This window comes from Enoplosus armatus, chromosome 18 (genome assembly GCF_043641665.1).
Source record: "Enoplosus armatus isolate fEnoArm2 chromosome 18, fEnoArm2.hap1, whole genome shotgun sequence".
NCBI lineage: Eukaryota > Metazoa > Chordata > Actinopteri > Centrarchiformes > Enoplosidae > Enoplosus > Enoplosus armatus.
In genome coordinates this window covers 1811678-1828670 of record NC_092197.1, presented here as the reverse complement: position 1 = coordinate 1828670, position 16993 = coordinate 1811678, and the positions used below count along the sequence as shown (strand labels likewise).

Genomic DNA, 16993 nt, shown 5'->3' with positions numbered 1-16993 from the left:
GTCTCGTAATTTCAAGTTTATTATGTTTTCTTTTAAGATTTCTTCACTTCTTGTTGTGCAGATTTGATTTACTATCCTGTAACGTGTTTCTGCATATAAACTGCACTATAAACGTTCTTCTGTTCATTATGTTCAGGGTTCAAAGTGCCATCTGAACATTTTACCAGTCAGAGAAACATAAAATGTTGGGGGTGTTAGTCCGATGTGGAGATGTGATTGTTTTGTTCTTAAACGAACCACGTGTTTGCTGGTACTCTGTAGCTGTCATTAATCGAATCATCTCTGAAGGAACAGTTGGACATTCTGGGAAACGCTGGCTGCGTGTTAGATAAGAAGATAGCATATAAAGCTATCACCGGCAGACTGTTAGCTTAGCACAAACGAATTGTGGAAAAAGGAGAAAACGGGTAGCTTCACGTTCTGTCTTTTTTTTATTTAACTCGTACGTCATTTTATGGAAGCTTCACAGAGCTGGAGGCTGTTTTCAGTCTTTATGCTAAGCTAAGCTAACTGCTGGCTCTATCCACATATTTACCGTACGCAGAGTGGCATCAATCTTCTCATCTAACTCGACAAGACTTCCTAAAATGTCAAACTGTTTCTTTAAGGTGATCCTGTACATTATACAGCTCTGTTCTCTTTAATACGTTTGAACTGAAATACTTTTATCTTAAGACAAAAAGTCTTTCTTGGTAGGACACTCTTATTGCTCCAACTTTGTGCCTCAGATTTAAAGAACGGACACAGCTTTTTACATTTTTAATCCTGATGTTTGGTTATCACAATATTTTACACTGAGTATTAATTTGTTGAGAGCCTTTTTTTAAGTGGAAGGTGGAAGAAGTGCTGGGATACTTTTTGGATGTTTTCTGTGAAGCGTGAGGACTTCATCAAGGGAAATTTCACATGGTAACATTCGAAATGAACGCTTTAATCCTGTGTACCTTGTGTTTGCACTGACGAGACCCGTGTGCCTTAAATGTGAATGTATTTGCACTTTGATGAAATTTAATTAAAAATAAATCAAAAGAAGCACTTCAGTGCACTTGTTGTGGTTACTTCTAACTGGTGTCACACACAGAGTACAATGTAGTATTGAGCATTTATCAACAGTGTAGAAACATTTAATTAATGGTCTATAACACACTATAATGAATGAATGTCTCATAGGACCCCAGCCTTTCCAGGAACATGCCAGCCTCCGTATGATGGAAATACTTTATAAATATCTTCAGACTGGTGGTCAGTTTAATTCGTTTATTAGCCTTATTATATATTAGCTTTATGGGATTATATTCTAGCATTTTCCATCTATTGGTCAGTCGATAGCGAAGAGGCAGACGGGGAACACGAAGGAATGAGACGATATGACGCGACAAAGGCAATAATGGGGCGTTTCTACAGTGCATTTAAAAGCGTGTTGTGTTGACTGGACTGCTGTGCAGACACGCAGCACGTCATGTCATGTTCACAGGTCAGCAGTAAAAAGGAACCCTCAGGGAGAAACACTGCGTTTCCTTTCAGCCTCACATGAAGCCTGATCAGGAAGTCTCATTGTGTTATTGTTTGTGTTTTCAGCTGTTTTCTGTGTATTTTAAAAGCTCGTCGAGGTTTGGGCTTCGCAATCAAGCTTAGGCTCGTGTCCCTGTAAAGTATAGAAACAACATTAAATAGAAAAATGAAAGAAGTTTCCATAGTAACTTAAATCAGACCTCTTTAAACCTCCTTTATCAAACAGAACGCCCTGATAATGAGCCTGGTTTACTGAAGTAAGTCTGGTTTAACTCGTTATCTTGCTTTGTGGAATTACACAAACTAACTTTTCCCGCGACTTACAAACCACGATGATAAAAGGATGAAATCAAGACATCTTCAAAGGTAAATAACAGATCTGGTTGAAACGTAGTGAACTGGAATTGCAGTATATACATACATACAGTATAATAAACCTTGTGTTTGCTATATTTGTTAAACAATGTCAGGCATAAACACATGATTGTATTTTATTTAATTCTGAGAGTTTGTTTCACAAAAGCACTGAAGCTGAAAACCTTTGCTGAGTCAATTTTGGGGAAATTCAAACTGAAGATGGCATCGCTGGTGGGAAAGTATCTCTAGCAGAAACATTTAGTATTCCATCAGAGGTACTTGTACACAGCTTTATCCTGCAGGGTCTGCAGCTCTATCTTGACGGGGCATTTGTAGAAGTGCGACAGCAGCGACTCTGAGTAGCCTATTAAAAAGTAAAACTTCTGTGGCGGCAGTTTCTGTAACATTAAAGCACACACGACGAGCACGTTGCCGCGCCTTTTGATCACGATCTCGTTGGCCAGGCAGCTGTGGAAGGTCCCGAACATGAAGCGCCGTAAGAACACGTCCTCTGTGGTGCGCTCAGCCGCTCCACCCTCTCCTCTGAGGTTACCTGGCAGAAACAGGAGGGAGGGCTCAGACACACAGAACTAAACCCACTTTCATGGAGACATTCTCATCAAGGGTGAAAAGATTGATTGAAGATTAATTTAAGGAAATGTCCTGTTGTGTTTCACGTTGGGATCAGACTGGAGATCCAGAAGCTGCTCTGTAACGAGCCCGGTCATACTCACTGGTGTGCTGCGACAGCCATCCTTTGCGGTGGCCAATGTGATGAGGTGGAAGTGCTTGCTCATAGGTCAAAGGTTTGTCTCCTTTCCCCACTCTGACACGAGCTGCTCGATTCTGGACAACAAAAGAGAAAGAAAGACAGAAAGACAGAGGACATAATGTCAGTGAGGTCTCTGATGGAGCAAACTGATATCTGAGACTTGATCTGAAAGCAGGAGCACTGACGGTTGTTCACTTCTCAGCTTCAAGACTCATCCTCATTCAGACATTTCAATTATGTGAAGGCAAGACAGATTATCTAATTAGTATTTATTCAGATGTTTCCAGTACTACATAGTAAATGTTTTTGTTTTTCACTTATCCCAGACAATTAAGGTGTGATAAAGCTTCATGTATTAGCTTCAGCTAAACTTGAGACTGTATTTTAGCTCAGAATGGGGACTGTGGATTTTGTCCCCTCCATCTCTTACATTGAAAGAGCAATGGGACGGGATGTCTCAGTGGTCAACCTGTTTCAATGTTCATACGGGCATGCGAGTATTGTTTTGTGAGCCTGTGCTTTAAGTCCCTTTGATACAGCAGTCTTAAGAGGGTTACAGGTTGTATTTATATTTTTAACAGCCTGACAGTTGACCCTGGTGGTGTCTGGATGCAGTGAGTTTACCTTGCAGCACGCTGCAGTGACGTGGACGGCTCTGCTTCCAGAGGAGCAGCATAATGAGCCGGACCTGACGAAGGCACTCTGCAGAGGAAACACCATGAGAGTGGAAACCATCAGTTTACTAAGACTGGTGTTGAGAACAAAACGCTTCAGAAATAACTTCAAAGCCTGTCGTTCTCATAATCAACACAAAACAATAATCTTTGTCATCTCTGTATTGGATTACTGGATACTGTTATGGTGAATTTGTTATGTCAAATCATCCCAGGAGGATGCACCAGGGGAAAATGAGCTGTGGACCCATATTGAACCCCTATTGTATTAATTAGTAATTATTTGTGGTAGTTTGAGCACACATTTATTTAGTTAAATAAACCATGTATATTATATATAAAACCATATTTACACTGAGCTAATCTACAAGAGGACATTGCAGTATTAACAAACTAAATGTCAATATATTAAATGACCACAAACTAATAACCACTCTGTGAAGCTGTAATCCTCGGGGCCCATGAGGGTCTGGGACCCGGGGCAGGGACCCGGGGCAGGTGACAGTTTAAGCTTGGTTATGCCAATGTCAATACATTTTCACGGCCCATAATGTTGTCATTAAAACGAGACACAAAGAGAACAGTTAACTAGCTGACTGAATATGTGTGACACAAAGAACTGATCTGCTGGACGGTGTTGAAAAGGAGCGACTCATCAAAACATCCAGACTTGACACTGAAGCTATGTTAGCTAAACCGTTAGCTTCTAAATAAACACGCTCTCAGACTGTTAGCTTACAGATGAATTACCAAGAGCACACCATTATGTACAATGTCAACATGAGCTCATAGAAATGTATTAAAAGTTTAAATACTATTTCACTTACCAGCAGTCTCGCGCTGCCTGCGCTGCTCAAGGACGCCGCCATGTTTGTTTTAGAGGAATGAGATGTTTGGAGCGTGCAAAGCTAACTACGTGATTTTACACAGTTTTCTCTCATTTGTTTTGACTCCAGCGCCTTTATACTTCTAACATATAATCAAATCTGCCACACGGCAATGATTATAACTCGTGTCAACTTGGCAAAAGTGTTATTTATCTGGATAAGTGTGCCTGTACACTGGAACTATTTATTCGACAGTCAGGCATGTGTTTCCACCGGACAACTGTTGAACTGTACCAACCGGATAGAGAAAAAATAAATAGTTTTGAGAAAGTACATCTTCCAATAGAATGATCATAACAATTATTAGCTCTGTTGAAATCAACGTAATATAATATTGTATCTTTACGCTTGTGTTTTTTGGTTTTTGTGTGCGATTTATGTCGTCAAACTTTACGTATTTGTAAAGATTGCGCACTTATTTCGAAAAATTCGTGACCGGAAGTATTATTATAGTTCTGAAAGGAGGAACACAGCCGTCAAGAAACGTTACCCAGCAAGTCCCACTTATTTATAAACTTACATTTGTTGACAAAGGCTCTTCGTTTGGGCTCGTAACTCGTCGGCTGGGATCCTTTAAAGGTCAGTGAACACGGACAAACGTGAAAAGCCGCGATGGCGTCGCCGCTGGAGATGACAGAGATGTACGACAACGCTCTGCTGGGGATCCTGCAGCACGTTGGAAACATTCAGGACTTTCTCCAGGTCTATTTTGGGTTTCTGTACCGCAAGACGGACTTTTATCGCCTGCTGTCAGGTCCCAACGACAAGATGGGCTTCCCTCCTGGTGTGGCGGAGAAGATGGTGTTTAAGGTGAAGTTTGTCAGCATGTTAAAGGTTTTCAGTGTCATGGCAACGCGGCAAAGAGCGACTTCCTGAGTTAAGTTACAATCTGTGCGCTTGTTTTGATATTATTTGCCACTGCATGTTAGTGAAGCGCTCACTGATCCCTGACAGGATTCTAGCTGGAGAGGTGTTTATATTATTTTGTCCACCCCAATTACAACAATGAGGGTTTGCTAAACTACAGAACCTCTCTGTAGAACACAACATCACCACAAACTACAACCTCCAGAATGATCATACAGTTGAATCAACACGTCTCTAAAACAGTTTCACACCCAGTGATGTCACAGGGTCCTGGAGTACACATGTACATCACTGGAGGTCAGCCAACGTAAGATGTCCAGGGAATGTTAAGTTACTCTTTAAGTGTCCAGGTGGTGTGAGATCCTGTGCTGGACTGAGTTTTCAAGACAGTCTAACTCTGCAGCCGCAGCCAGTCTAGTTCCTCCTCTCAGTGAATAATCTTTCATCTCCGCTTCAGACTTTTAAGCTGTTTGAGAAGGTGGCCGATCACGACAGAGAGAGACGGCTGAGCGAGCTGCAGAAGAGAGAGGAGAGTCGATGTGTTCCTCCGGCCGTTCAAGAGCTGGAGATCGCCGCCGAGCCTCCCGAGGAGGCAGAGGAGCCCAGCACAGAGGCGGAGCAGACGGAGAGCTCCACCTCAGACGCTGGAGGTGTTTCAGCTCCGGCCTCCTCAGAGGCGACCGACAGCCTTCAGCCCGACAGCAGCAGCAGCAGCCGCCCAGGCCAGGTAGCTCAGGGAGGCCAGGCTGCTGCAGCCGGCTCAGAAAAGTGAGTGCAGTGGTTTTATCCCTCAAAGCTTCTTGTTTTTATTGGTGAATCTAATCTGTCTCATCAGTCTGTTGAAAATGACATTACATATTGGCACATGCTGCAGTAATAGTAACTAGGATTTCTCCAATATCAATATCACCATCATATTTACCGCAGTGACGATCGATAAACAATGTTGATTAACTGTTGGAGTCATTTTTCAAGCAAAAACTCAAAAATACGCAAACATTTCTCCACTTTCGGCTTCTCAGTCGTGATGATTTGCTGGTTTCTTCGTCTTCGTGACAGTTTTTTGAACTGTTGGTGGAACAAAACAAGAGATTTGGTTTGATTGACTTCATCTTAGACGTTACGTAAAGGTGGAGGTAGACGGCCCCACAAAACCTGCGAGGAAGCCAACTGTCATGTGTTCTTCTACCAAAACAAACATGGACGCCGACCAGCAGCAGCGACGTTTGAGCTGAGGAGTTGTTTAGTTGTTCAGCCTTACCGTGGTCGAATTAGATGATAATCTTTTTGATATTTTAAATGTGTAACGTATTACAGGAAACGAGTGAGGCTCAAAACATGTGACACATCGTGAGTTGTTAAATCATTCTGTGCCTGTTGTGTTTCAGGGCTCAGGAGAAGTTTCAGGCGGACCCCGACAGTTATAACGGGGCGGTGAGAGAAAACTACAGCTGGTCTCAGGACTACACTGATGTGGAGGTCCGCGTGTTTGTGCCAGAGACGGTCGTGAAAGGCCGACAGGTAAACACGCTCCACCTCCTGACCCATCTCACGTCAGCGATTGCGGCCGTGTCTCACGCTCGTTGTGTCTCGCTGGCTGTCCTCAGGTCAGAGTTAGTCTGCAGACCAGCGGCATGCAGGTGTGCGTGAGGGAGGGGGCCGAAGAGAAAACGCTGATGGAGGGAGAATTCACCCACAAGATCAACACTGAGAACTCTCTGTGGAGTCTGGAGCCTGGCAGCTGTGTGGTCGTGAGTACGCGCGCGCGATTTTGTCCGTATGAATAACTTTTAAGTCAACAGCGTTTGATTAACTCTCGGCGCGTTTGACTTCCAGCTGTCGCTCAGTAAGACCTCGGAGGTTTGGTGGAACGCCGTGCTGAAAGGAGAAAAGGAGATCGATATAAACCAAATCAACCGCGAGCGCTCCATGGCAACAGTCGATGACGAGGAGCACGCCGTCCTGGACAGACTCACCTTCGACTACCACCAGAAGCTGCAGGGGAAACCGCAGAGCCACGAGTTGGTGAGGACTCCACACACACACACACACACACACACACACACACACAGTGTTGTGGAAGTTGCAGCTTCTCTGCTGGAGTCTCTTATGAGGAAGCAGTAACCCGCCGCAGGGGATCCAGGAGAACCACACGGATGTCTTCACTTCCTGTTTGACCACATTCCTGCACGACTGTCTGGTGAATCAGTGGTTCTGTGTGAAATTAACACAATACACAAGAATAAACACATAAACAACACAAGAAATGTACACAGTGGCCACATGAAACGGCTGAATGTGACTCCTGAAACTGACGTGATCCGCTGGAGAGGAGACGTACGGAGTATTTCAGCTGACGCGATCCGATGCGATGGCTCTGATACGGGTCCTGAGGATCAGGTCGGGACCTCGCTGCTACTTCATCATGTCAGACCCGAACACACGAGGTTATGACTAACCCGGACATTCATTCATTCACGATGGCAGTTGTCATGAATGAAAATGTAAAACATAGACTTGTTGCTGCTCTGATTGGGATTGTGGCTTTTTTCAGCACTACGACAGAAGCAGAATCTCCTCTGCGTGAAATCGGCTCATTCACTGTGACCTTTATGTAAAAGTGGCTTATTCAGACGTAATATATCTCCATCGCATTAACGTGACGAGGTGTGTGTCTCAGAGGGTCTGTAGAGAGTTTGGAGACGCTCTTGATTTGACTGAATATTGAATGTTGACGAAGAAGTTAAGTTTGTGTCGAAATCAGCTTCAGTTTGTTTTTATGTTCCTTCATTTGCACTTTTGGTCAAATGCAGCGAGTTGTCTCACCTGTAGATGGCGCTGTGGTCGTATTAGAGTGGCTGGTGCTGATGTTCCTCCATGTCTCTCTCCACAGAAGGTGCACGACATGCTGAAGAAGGGCTGGGACGCTGAGGGGTCGCCGTTCAAAGGGCAGCAGTTCGACCCGTCCTTGTTTGACATCCCACCCAGTGCGGTGCAGTTCTGAAGAAACACTCAACCAAATACGAACTGAATCCTGGTTTATTTACAGACCTGCTTGAAGTAAAGTCAGCTTCTACCTGCAGCGCTGTCGTGTTGGAGGTTTGTCTTCAGCTGTGAGAGCTGACTTGCTTTTGTGTGGAGCGAGACGGACGACGAGGACGCGTCATTATATCATTTATTTGATGTTTTGGCAGTTTGAGATCTGATAAATGTGTGTACTTTGTTCACCTCTTTGCTCTTTATTTAATGACTCTGCGGTGCCTACATGTTTGTCTGCCCTACTGAGGTCATTCCTACAACTTTCCATCCAAACGTAGCTCAAATTTCAACCACATTTCCAGACAATCGCCAAAACAAAGTGCTAATTTCTGTGTGTTTCTATCCACTAACGTTCGTCAGGAGTTGGTTCCTCGAGATAAACAGCTGCTGCCTGTTTTTATTTTTTAAATTGAAAATGCTCATAAAAACATGTGGATGGAAACAGACTTCTGGTCACTTTCAGCCCGAAGACGAATCTTTCTCGTCTCCTCTTCAGTCGTCATCATCAATAAAAATAAAACAACATGGACGATGGTCTACTGCTGTTAGACTGGTTCAGCTGCCTCCAAACAAAACAAACAAAAACCAACAAACAACAAAACCAACAAACAACAAAACAAACCAACAAACAACCAACAAAACAAACAAAAACAAAACTATAAAACAAAACGAACAAACAAAAAACAAAAAAACACAACTGTAAAATATCAAACATTAAAATAAAGTACAAGTACCTCAAAACTGTACTTGAGTAGATGTAGTTACTTTTTAGAATTTGTAACTGTTTTATTAATGTTGACACAACACAGTAAAACGCTGTTAATAGGACATTAAATCATCTTGCAACTAATAATAAGAATGTTTATTAAAAAGTGGCGGAGAGTAGAAACTGACCATCTTCTGACTGCAGTACTTTAATCTCTTGTTCGTGGACCTGATCGCTCGTTAATACATTAATAATTAGTTTCCTGTTAGACAGAAGGGAAAACGTGACGTAGCTGCTGCGACTCCAGTTGTCTTCTTCTGCATCCGTCCGGAGAGAACTGTAATACCTTCTGTTATTAAGTCTTCATTAAATTCATCTCTCCGTCTTTCCGCTCCAGATGGAAAGATGAGTTGACGATGAAGAGGTGAGAGGAAGAGGAAGACGTAAAGATGGAAAGACAGGGTGGAGTGAGGCTGTGAGCAGTTTAATGAAAGCCGTGAATCTCCTCAGCTGGAGGCCGGAGGAGACACTTACAAATACTCTGTTAAATAATAAAATAATACTAATAATATTCACATCCTTTACCTCAGTGAAAGTACTAAAAACACACTGAGAAAATACTCCTCTACAAGTAATAATCCTGCATTCAAAACCTTTGAAGTGAAACCTAAAAGTATCAGTAAACTTTACTTGAAGTATGAAAGTAAAAGTACTCATGTCGCAGTGAAATGTTCCCTGTCCTTGTTTATATTATTAATATTATTGATTAATATTTCTGTTTCACTGCTGTAGATGTTTCAGGTGGAGCTACTCTTCATCCTTCAGTTTATCACCAAGTAAAGTACAAGTACATCAGATTTGTACTTACAGTACTTGAGTAAATGTACTAGTTAATACCCCCCGGGGCCCCCTGAGATGAATCCGGCCCCCCTGAATCCGGCCCCCCTGAATCCGGCCATGCCTAAATGAAGTGATTGTTTGGGGACATGGAGACAAGGTTTCTGTGCAGGTCTTGTTCCTTCATGAAAACCTTTAAGTAGATTCAGACCTGCAGCTTCAGTAAGTTAATCTGCTGTGATCTCATTATCTGCATTAATAATCAGGATGAGATTAATAATCAGGATGAGATTAATAATCAGATGATGAGATTAATAATCAGATGATATTAATAATCAGATGAGATTAATAATCAGAGGGTGAGATTAATAATCAGATGATATTAATAATCAGATGAGATTAATAATCAGAGGGTGAGATTAATAATCAGAGGGTGAGATTAATAATCAGATGATATTAATAATCAGATGATGAGATTAATAATCAGATGATATTAATAATCAGATGATATTAATAATCAGATGATGAGATTAATAATCAGAGGGTGAGATTAATAATCAGATGATATTAATAACCAGATGATGAGATTAATAATCAGATGATATTAATAATCAGATGATGAGATTAATAATCAGATGAGATTAATAATCAGATGAGATTAATAATCAGATGATGAGATTAATAATCAGAGGGTGAGATTAATAATCAGATGATATTAATAATCAGAGGGTGAGATTAATAATCAGATGATATTAATAATCAGAGGGTGAGATTAATAATCAGATGATATTAATAATCAGATGATGAGATTAATAATCAGAGGGTGAGATTAATAATCAGATGATATTAATAACCAGATGATGAGATTAATAATCAGATGATATTAATAATCAGATGATGAGATTAATAATCAGAGGATATTAATAATCAGATTATATTAATAATCAGATGATGAGATTAATAATCAGAGGATATTAATAATCAGATGATGATATTAATAATCAGATGAGATTAATAATCAGAGGATATTAATAATCAGATGATATTAATAATCAGATGATGAGATTAATAATCAGAGGATATTAATAATCAGATGATGATATTAATAATCAGATGAGATTAATAATCAGAGGATATTAATAATCAGATGATATTAATAATCAGATGATGAGATTAATAATCAGAGGATATTAATAATCAGATGAGATTAATAATCAGAGGATATTAATAATCAGATTATATTAATAATCAGAGGGTGAGATTAATAATCAGATGATGAGATTAATAATCAGATGAGATTAATAATCAGAAGCTGCTCTCTGATTTCTCTTCTTCTTTATTTCTTTTCCTTTTTTTCACGTGGGGGATCACGTCATGTGGTGAGCTCACATCGGCATGTTGAGCGGTATTTAAAGAGTCCGTCCTCCCCACCTGGCAGAGCGGAGAGTCCAGCATCCGAGCCGGGACCGTGTGTGTGAGTGCATGTGTGTGTGTGTGGATGCGCGCCGGGCTGCAGCTGAACCACTCAGCCGTCCGGAGGTCTGAGGTGGGCGGAGACTAGAGCCCGAGGTCCTCCCGTCCGCAGCGACGCACCGTGCATTTCGGACTCGGCACCCGCACCCCGTCCGAGGAGGATCCACCATGGCAACGACTACTTGTACGCGCTTCACAGATGAATACCAGCTGTACGAGGAGCTTGGCAAGTAAGCCGCTGTTCCATTACGCTTCTTTGAGTCTCCTGCATGCAGCCTGACCCTGAGTCCGAACCGCGCGGAGCAGCAGGGATGGAGGTCTGCGGAGACGGACGCAGCTCCATCCCTTCAAAACAAAAACGCACGCTGGTCCGGATCCTAAAGTCTGCACAGCCTGACCGGCGGTGGTGTCTCAGCGCTGTCACACCACCAGACTTCTGGAAAGGCAGGAGGCAGCACATAGTTAGATTTGGCATGAAGATGGAGCTGCATGAGCCCGGGAGCACTTCTGGGCACCCCCCCCCCCCCCCCCCCCCCCCCCTGTCCTCTGTCCTCTCTGTCCCCTCTGTCCTCTCTGCCCAAAGGCTAATTAGGGACAAACTGGCCTAATAGCCTATCAGGGAAAAGCTGATGTGTTGGAATTAAGCTCCCTCATCATCAGCTGGCTTTAATCACAGCGGCTCTCCGCTCAGCAGAGGAGCTGCTCCTCTAACGAGGTGTGTCCAGATTGGGGACGTGTGGCCCCCCCGACAGCATGCAGACACATTGAGAGGGACTGGAGAGGCTACGGGGGCCTCAGTGGGTTGATGCAAAGTGGACTCAGTGTCTCTGTCAGGTTGTGCGTGGGTAGAGAGGATCTCTCTGCAATGTTTGCCTCACAGGAACATTTATTCCACAGCACTGAGGGGGGGGGGGGGGGGGGGGGGGGTGCAGTGCGAGTGCAGTGCTGTGGATGGATCCTCTCATGGTGATATTTCATTTTACAGGCTGTGTGTGTGTGTGTGTGTGTGTGTGTGTGTGTGATAAGTTAAAGACAATAGAGATGCTGGAGTAGCAGCAGCTGCCCTCACTGATAACAGAGCTTTATTACCGTTTCGCTGGTGTTGTCACTTTTTTGGTATATGTGTGTGTGTGTGTGTGCGTGTGTGTGTGTGTGTGTGCGTGTGTGTGTGCGTGTGTGTGTGTGTGTGTGTGTGTGTGTGTGTGTGTGTGTGTGTGTGATGCAGATGTAAAGACAGGATGATATCGAGCAACTCAAGTGTTTTTTGGAGTCTTGAGTTTTGCTTGCAGCCGTTGTCCACCACTCCCTGATTTCTAGAGTTTGGCTTCAATTGAAGTTAGTTGATTAATAAATGAGTCGATGGACAGAATAACGATCAGCTGTTTTAATGCCAGACGTTCTCCAGTTCCGGCTTCTCAATCGAGAAGATTTGCTCTTCCAGTGGATGAAAGCGGGTTGGATGGACATCAAGTTTAGGTTCTTTTGACTTTAAATTAATTCATTAATATTACAAAGGGCATCGCGACGCGTTGAAACCTGCAATAACTGATTATTTTATTATTATTACATCATCAGCTTTAAGTTGATGTGTTAAACTTGTGATCAAACAGCTGATTATCTCCACATCCAGCAGTCACAGAGCAACATGGTCCTCCACGTGGATGAAGTCCTCTCTCTCCGTTAGCTCTGGGTTTGGGCTCCACCACCTCCTGAGGGAAACATCTGGCTCTTTGTTCAGCTCATGTTCAGAGGCTTTGTAGAGGTGGTGGAGACCAAAATCAGAGCTAGCAGAGAGTAAACAGTGGACTTACATTCGTCAGGTGACACTAACATGAAGGACCGTGCTGCTCTGTGACGGCTGGATGTGGAAATAATCAGCTGTTTGATCACAAGTTCAAAATATCAACTTAAAATAATATTCCAGTGTATTATATATATTATAATATTCTGCCTGAGTGGCCTAAAAATCTATCAATGCAAGTTTCAACAACAAGACCTGAAGTCCCAGATAAACATTCAAAGACTCAACTAACTTTGTGACCTTCTACTAATCGATCAGTTGACTGATTTTGTTCCTGACTAAAGTCTAAAAGTCATGAATGACTTAATATTTAAAACCTAAAACTTGACATTGAATTCCTCAAAACATTTTAATATTCAATCTGTTTGTTGTTGTTTTGTTGTTTCAGCTTTAATCTGCTCATCAAATCCTGCTGAATCTTTAAGCAACAAAAGCCACAAATAACTTCAAACATTACGTTATAATAAGTATTTATAACTCAAAGTGCTAATATTCAAGTCCACTTAGTAGCTTTTTCTTGAGCTTTCAGCCACGTCACAGCCTTCGTCCGAGTTAGCTAAGTTGAGAAGGGAGAAGCTCTAGTGAGTGGACAAGTGGACAAGTGGACAAGTGGACAAGTGGAGTGTAGTACGACCCCCGCGGCCTCATTTCTGAGACCTTTTCCAGATATATTACAGATTTGCTTTTTGGCTGAATGGCTTCCTGAATGATTCGAGGTTCGTGCAGCCCTGCAGGTAACCAGCCCAGTGTCATGCTACCCCCCCCCCCCCCCCACCCCCGTCTCCTCCTCATGTATTCATGCTGGAGAGTTTGTGGGGAGGGGATGAGTGTTTCATTGCGTAACAATACTGAGGTGAGATAAAATTAGCTCTGAAATGACAGAGGTGGTTATTTCTGTTTGTCTCTGTTGGGTTTGAAGAGCCCTAAAAGACTCCAGCACACACACACACACACACACACACACACACACACACACACACACACACACACACTTACTTCCTCTAATTCGTGCCGTTTGATCGACTCACATCTCTGACACTGGAGGAGCCTGCAGACTGACTCCTGTTTCAGACTGAATTTAGACGAATCAGGTGTCGCCACGTCTTCTGTGGCCACAGGGGGCGCTGCTGCGGGGTGTTACTTTATATACGTGGTTGTTGTTTAAAAACATGATTTGATCTTTATATCAGGTGACAGGAAGGCCAAGGACCTGACGGTGTTCACGTGTGATTGAAATATGACAGTTTCATAATAATGGTTTGGTCATTTTTCCTGCAGATTGTAAACTAAACAACACAGATAAGAAAGTGACAGAAAGAAGCCTGTTTCCTTCATATTTGCATATTTTATCATGCACCTTATTTGTTTGTTTGTCTGAATGTTTGAAATAATAATGGAGAAGTAAAACTGTTGCCATGGAGCAGACGCTTGTGTTATTTTCTGTTTATTTCCCCAGTTTGTTGTTGGAGCAGCTGATAAAATAACATTGCATGTTTCATAGATTATAATCTTTTATCTTTATTTTATAAACAGATCTGCAGGACAGATTTCTTGGTAAAAGTGTTTGAAAAGTGAAATCCTTTACATACATTACAGTGTTATACGTGGGTTTACTTCCACTTACCACCCAGACTGGTGTGCATCAGGCATTCAGATCAGGCTGCTGTGAAAGCAGAGGGGAGTCCAGGACAGCTGTGAGGTCAGTCTGATGGCTGAGGTTCCCCTTAGATGCTGACAAAGCTTATCTGGCAGCTGACCCGTCTCCTCTTCCTGTCTCCTGTCTTTGTTTCCCAGGGGGGCCTTTTCAGTGGTGCGCCGCTGTGTCAAACTCTGCACAGGCCAAGAGTACGCCGCCAAAATCATCAACACCAAAAAGCTCTCGGCCAGAGGTGAGAGGAAGACGTCAACAGACGCCCTGTAACATGTGTGTTTATAGGAGAATGTGAAGACGCAGAGGCGTCATCATCATCGTCATCATCATCATGAGGTGTATGTACCAGATCTGAAAGCTCACATTAGCATATCTCAGCGAGTCAGTCAGCAAGAGAACAACTTGTCACGAGGACGGAGGAACTCCAGACTGTTGTGACAGAACACAAACTGTCCCTTTAAAGTGCTGTTTGCAGACAGGACGTGATGAGGCAGCGTCCCGTGTTTCATGTCTTTTTCTCTCAATATAATTCCGTAAAAATGCCTCAGAAATCATCTAAAAATAGCAACAGTGGTGTGACTGGAAGTGAGCTCGCGGGTGGGACTCAGCCTCGCTCCACCTTTCGTAAGGAGCTCGTCTCTCAGGTCTCTGTGTCTCCGGTTCGTCCTGAGTTTGTGTTTTGAGGTGATTGACAGATTCTGACCTGCAGGGCAGAACTGACGGAGCTGCTGTCAGTCAGAGGAGCTGGACCTCCTCCTTTTCCTCTCCTCTTCCTCCTCACTTCCACATTTACTCTCCACTCTTCTTTCTGCTCGTTTCCTCTCCTCCTCTCCTTGTTTCCTCTCCTCTTATTTCCTCTTATTTCCTCCTCTCCTCTCTTCTTCTGTCTCGTCTCCTCTCCTCACCTCTCCTCTCTTCTCCTCTTCCTCCTCTCCTCCCTCCTCCTCCTCTCCTCTGTCTGGAATGAGGGGTTAAATGGGCATCTGGGCCAGATGCAGCCCTCGGGCCGCTCGCACAGATGCATGTTGGGAAGTCGTGTCTCACCTTGAGAGAAGTTCAGACTTTATAAACTAAAATGAGGTTTTCATTTTGACACACTTGTTATATGAACAGTCCCCAGTAACGTTCTCTGGTTGTGATCCACCCGTTTGTCTCGTAGATCATCAGAAACTGGAGAGAGAAGCCCGGATCTGCAGATTGCTCAAGCACTCCAACATCGGTGAGACTTTTTAAAGTGTTTCCTCTTTGAATCACGAGTCTAGATTCGATTTGAGTGCTTTACATGAGACATAGAGGGCATTTAGAAGATTAAAAAAGAAAACAGGAGAATAAACCTGACAGAGCGGCTACAGTGCAGTGCAACAAATGAATAAGCGGTCTCAAATTTAATTGAATAAAAGGCATCAGCAAATAGAAAAGTCTTGAGTTACAGAGCTGAGAGCTGGAGGAGGATTTGATGCTTCTTTGTCGTACAAGATAATAAACCGAACATCTTTGGATGTTGGACTCTTTGTCAGACAAAACAAGACGTCTGAAGATGTCACCTTGGTCTGTGGGAAATGTCCCTATTTTCTGGCATTTTATTCATCGGCTTCATCGATAATGAGAATAATCGTTGGTTGCAGCCATATTTCCAACCCCCTTAATGGAAACCACTGGGTTTGATAATTAGTTTCATGGTGAAACTGCAAATCAAATATACAAGCAAGACAGAAACATGAGTAATTTACAGGACTAGTACGTAATAAAAGTACATTAAAGTTTTTTGTCAACAAAAGATGTATTTGTACCGTCATGCTGTCTCATAACTGTCTATGAAGTATTTCTCTTTTATAGTCCAACAGAGGACGTTAAATAAAAGTAGCTAAGCAACGATAGCTTCCTCCAGCCCCCCCCCCCCTCAAAGGTCAGAGCTGTCGAGGCGGTTTGCTGTTGGGGTCAAAGTTCACCAAAGTTGAACTTGACCTGTCTTGCTTTGGCCACTCAGACTTGTTGGTAGGGGGGGACTCATTGGTGGCTTTGGTGTTTTCATGGAGTTTGTTTGGGAAATGTGAAATATCACCAGAAGACTAAATGAATGAGGTACGTCTTCGTCATGGCAACAGATGATTAAAATATGCACCTCAGATTGTTCCTGAAAAGAAAGTCATCAGATTATTTTCATGCCTCTGTCTGTTTCTGCAGTTCGTCTCCATGACAGTATCTCAGAGGAGGGCTTCCACTACCTCCTCTTTGACCTGTGAGTTCCCCCCCCCCCCCCCTTCCTCTTCTTCTTCTTCTCTGCCATGCTGTGCTGCTCTCCCTCCTCCTTCATCCTCCTCCCTCTGACCTGGTGCTTCATTTTCCACCACTCCCTTCCTTCAATCCTCGCTGCATCTGTCTCCTCCGGGCTTCCTTACTTTCTTCCTTTACATCCG

The 16993-nt window shown here is 43.1% G+C and overlaps 3 protein-coding genes across 26 annotated transcripts in view; 2 read left to right on the top strand and 1 right to left on the bottom strand.

Moving 5' to 3' along the window:
• Nucleotides 1-1993: 1993 nt before the first annotated feature.
• Nucleotides 1994-4323, bottom strand: mrps24 (mitochondrial ribosomal protein S24). The gene is made up of 4 exons (XM_070924995.1): nt 4143-4323; nt 3266-3343; nt 2604-2715; nt 1994-2422 (listed from the first exon to the last, which is right to left on the bottom strand). Exons 1-4 carry the CDS (start codon nt 4182-4184, stop codon nt 2139-2141), a joined length of 516 nt encoding a protein of 171 aa, XP_070781096.1. The 5' UTR covers nt 4185-4323; the 3' UTR covers nt 1994-2138.
• Nucleotides 4324-4673: 350 nt separating this feature from the next.
• Nucleotides 4674-8296, top strand: nudcd3 (NudC domain containing 3). The gene is made up of 6 exons (XM_070924943.1): nt 4674-5012; nt 5527-5837; nt 6458-6590; nt 6677-6820; nt 6906-7094; nt 7963-8296. Exons 1-6 carry the CDS (start codon nt 4815-4817, stop codon nt 8071-8073), a joined length of 1086 nt encoding a protein of 361 aa, XP_070781044.1. The 5' UTR covers nt 4674-4814; the 3' UTR covers nt 8074-8296.
• A 2996-nt stretch (nt 8297-11292) lies between these two features.
• The window catches only part of LOC139300883 (calcium/calmodulin-dependent protein kinase type II subunit beta), a 33460-nt gene continuing 27759 nt past the window's right edge, over nt 11293-16993 (top strand). For all 24 annotated transcript variants that reach the window (XM_070924075.1, XM_070924074.1, XM_070924070.1 and 21 more), the window contains exons 1-4: nt 11293-11354; nt 14720-14814; nt 15736-15795; nt 16761-16815. In XM_070924075.1, coding sequence (XP_070780176.1) covers nt 11293-11354; nt 14720-14814; nt 15736-15795; nt 16761-16815 — 272 coding nt within the window. The remainder of the gene's footprint in view (nt 11355-14719; nt 14815-15735; nt 15796-16760; nt 16816-16993) is intronic.

What these genes read in the sequence shown, in the direction of transcription:
- mrps24 (XM_070924995.1), bottom strand. Translation starts at nt 4,184, where the DNA reads ATGGCGGCGTCCTTGAGCAGCGCAGGCAGCGCGAGACTGCTG. An exon ending in CAGGCAGCGCGAGACTGCTG is followed by an intron (nt 3,344 to 4,142) that starts GTAAGTGAAATA and finishes TTTCCTCTGCAG; the next exon opens with AGTGCCTTCGTCAGGTCCGG. An exon ending in ATGGCTGTCGCAGCACACCA is followed by an intron (nt 2,423 to 2,603) that starts GTGAGTATGACC and finishes TGTTTCTGCCAG; the next exon opens with GTAACCTCAGAGGAGAGGGT.
- nudcd3 (XM_070924943.1), top strand. Translation starts at nt 4,815, where the DNA reads ATGGCGTCGCCGCTGGAGATGACAGAGATGTACGACAACGCTCTGCTG. An exon ending in GCTGCAGCCGGCTCAGAAAA is followed by an intron (nt 5,838 to 6,457) that starts GTGAGTGCAGTG and finishes GTTGTGTTTCAG; the next exon opens with GGCTCAGGAGAAGTTTCAGG. An exon ending in CGGTCGTGAAAGGCCGACAG is followed by an intron (nt 6,591 to 6,676) that starts GTAAACACGCTC and finishes GGCTGTCCTCAG; the next exon opens with GTCAGAGTTAGTCTGCAGAC.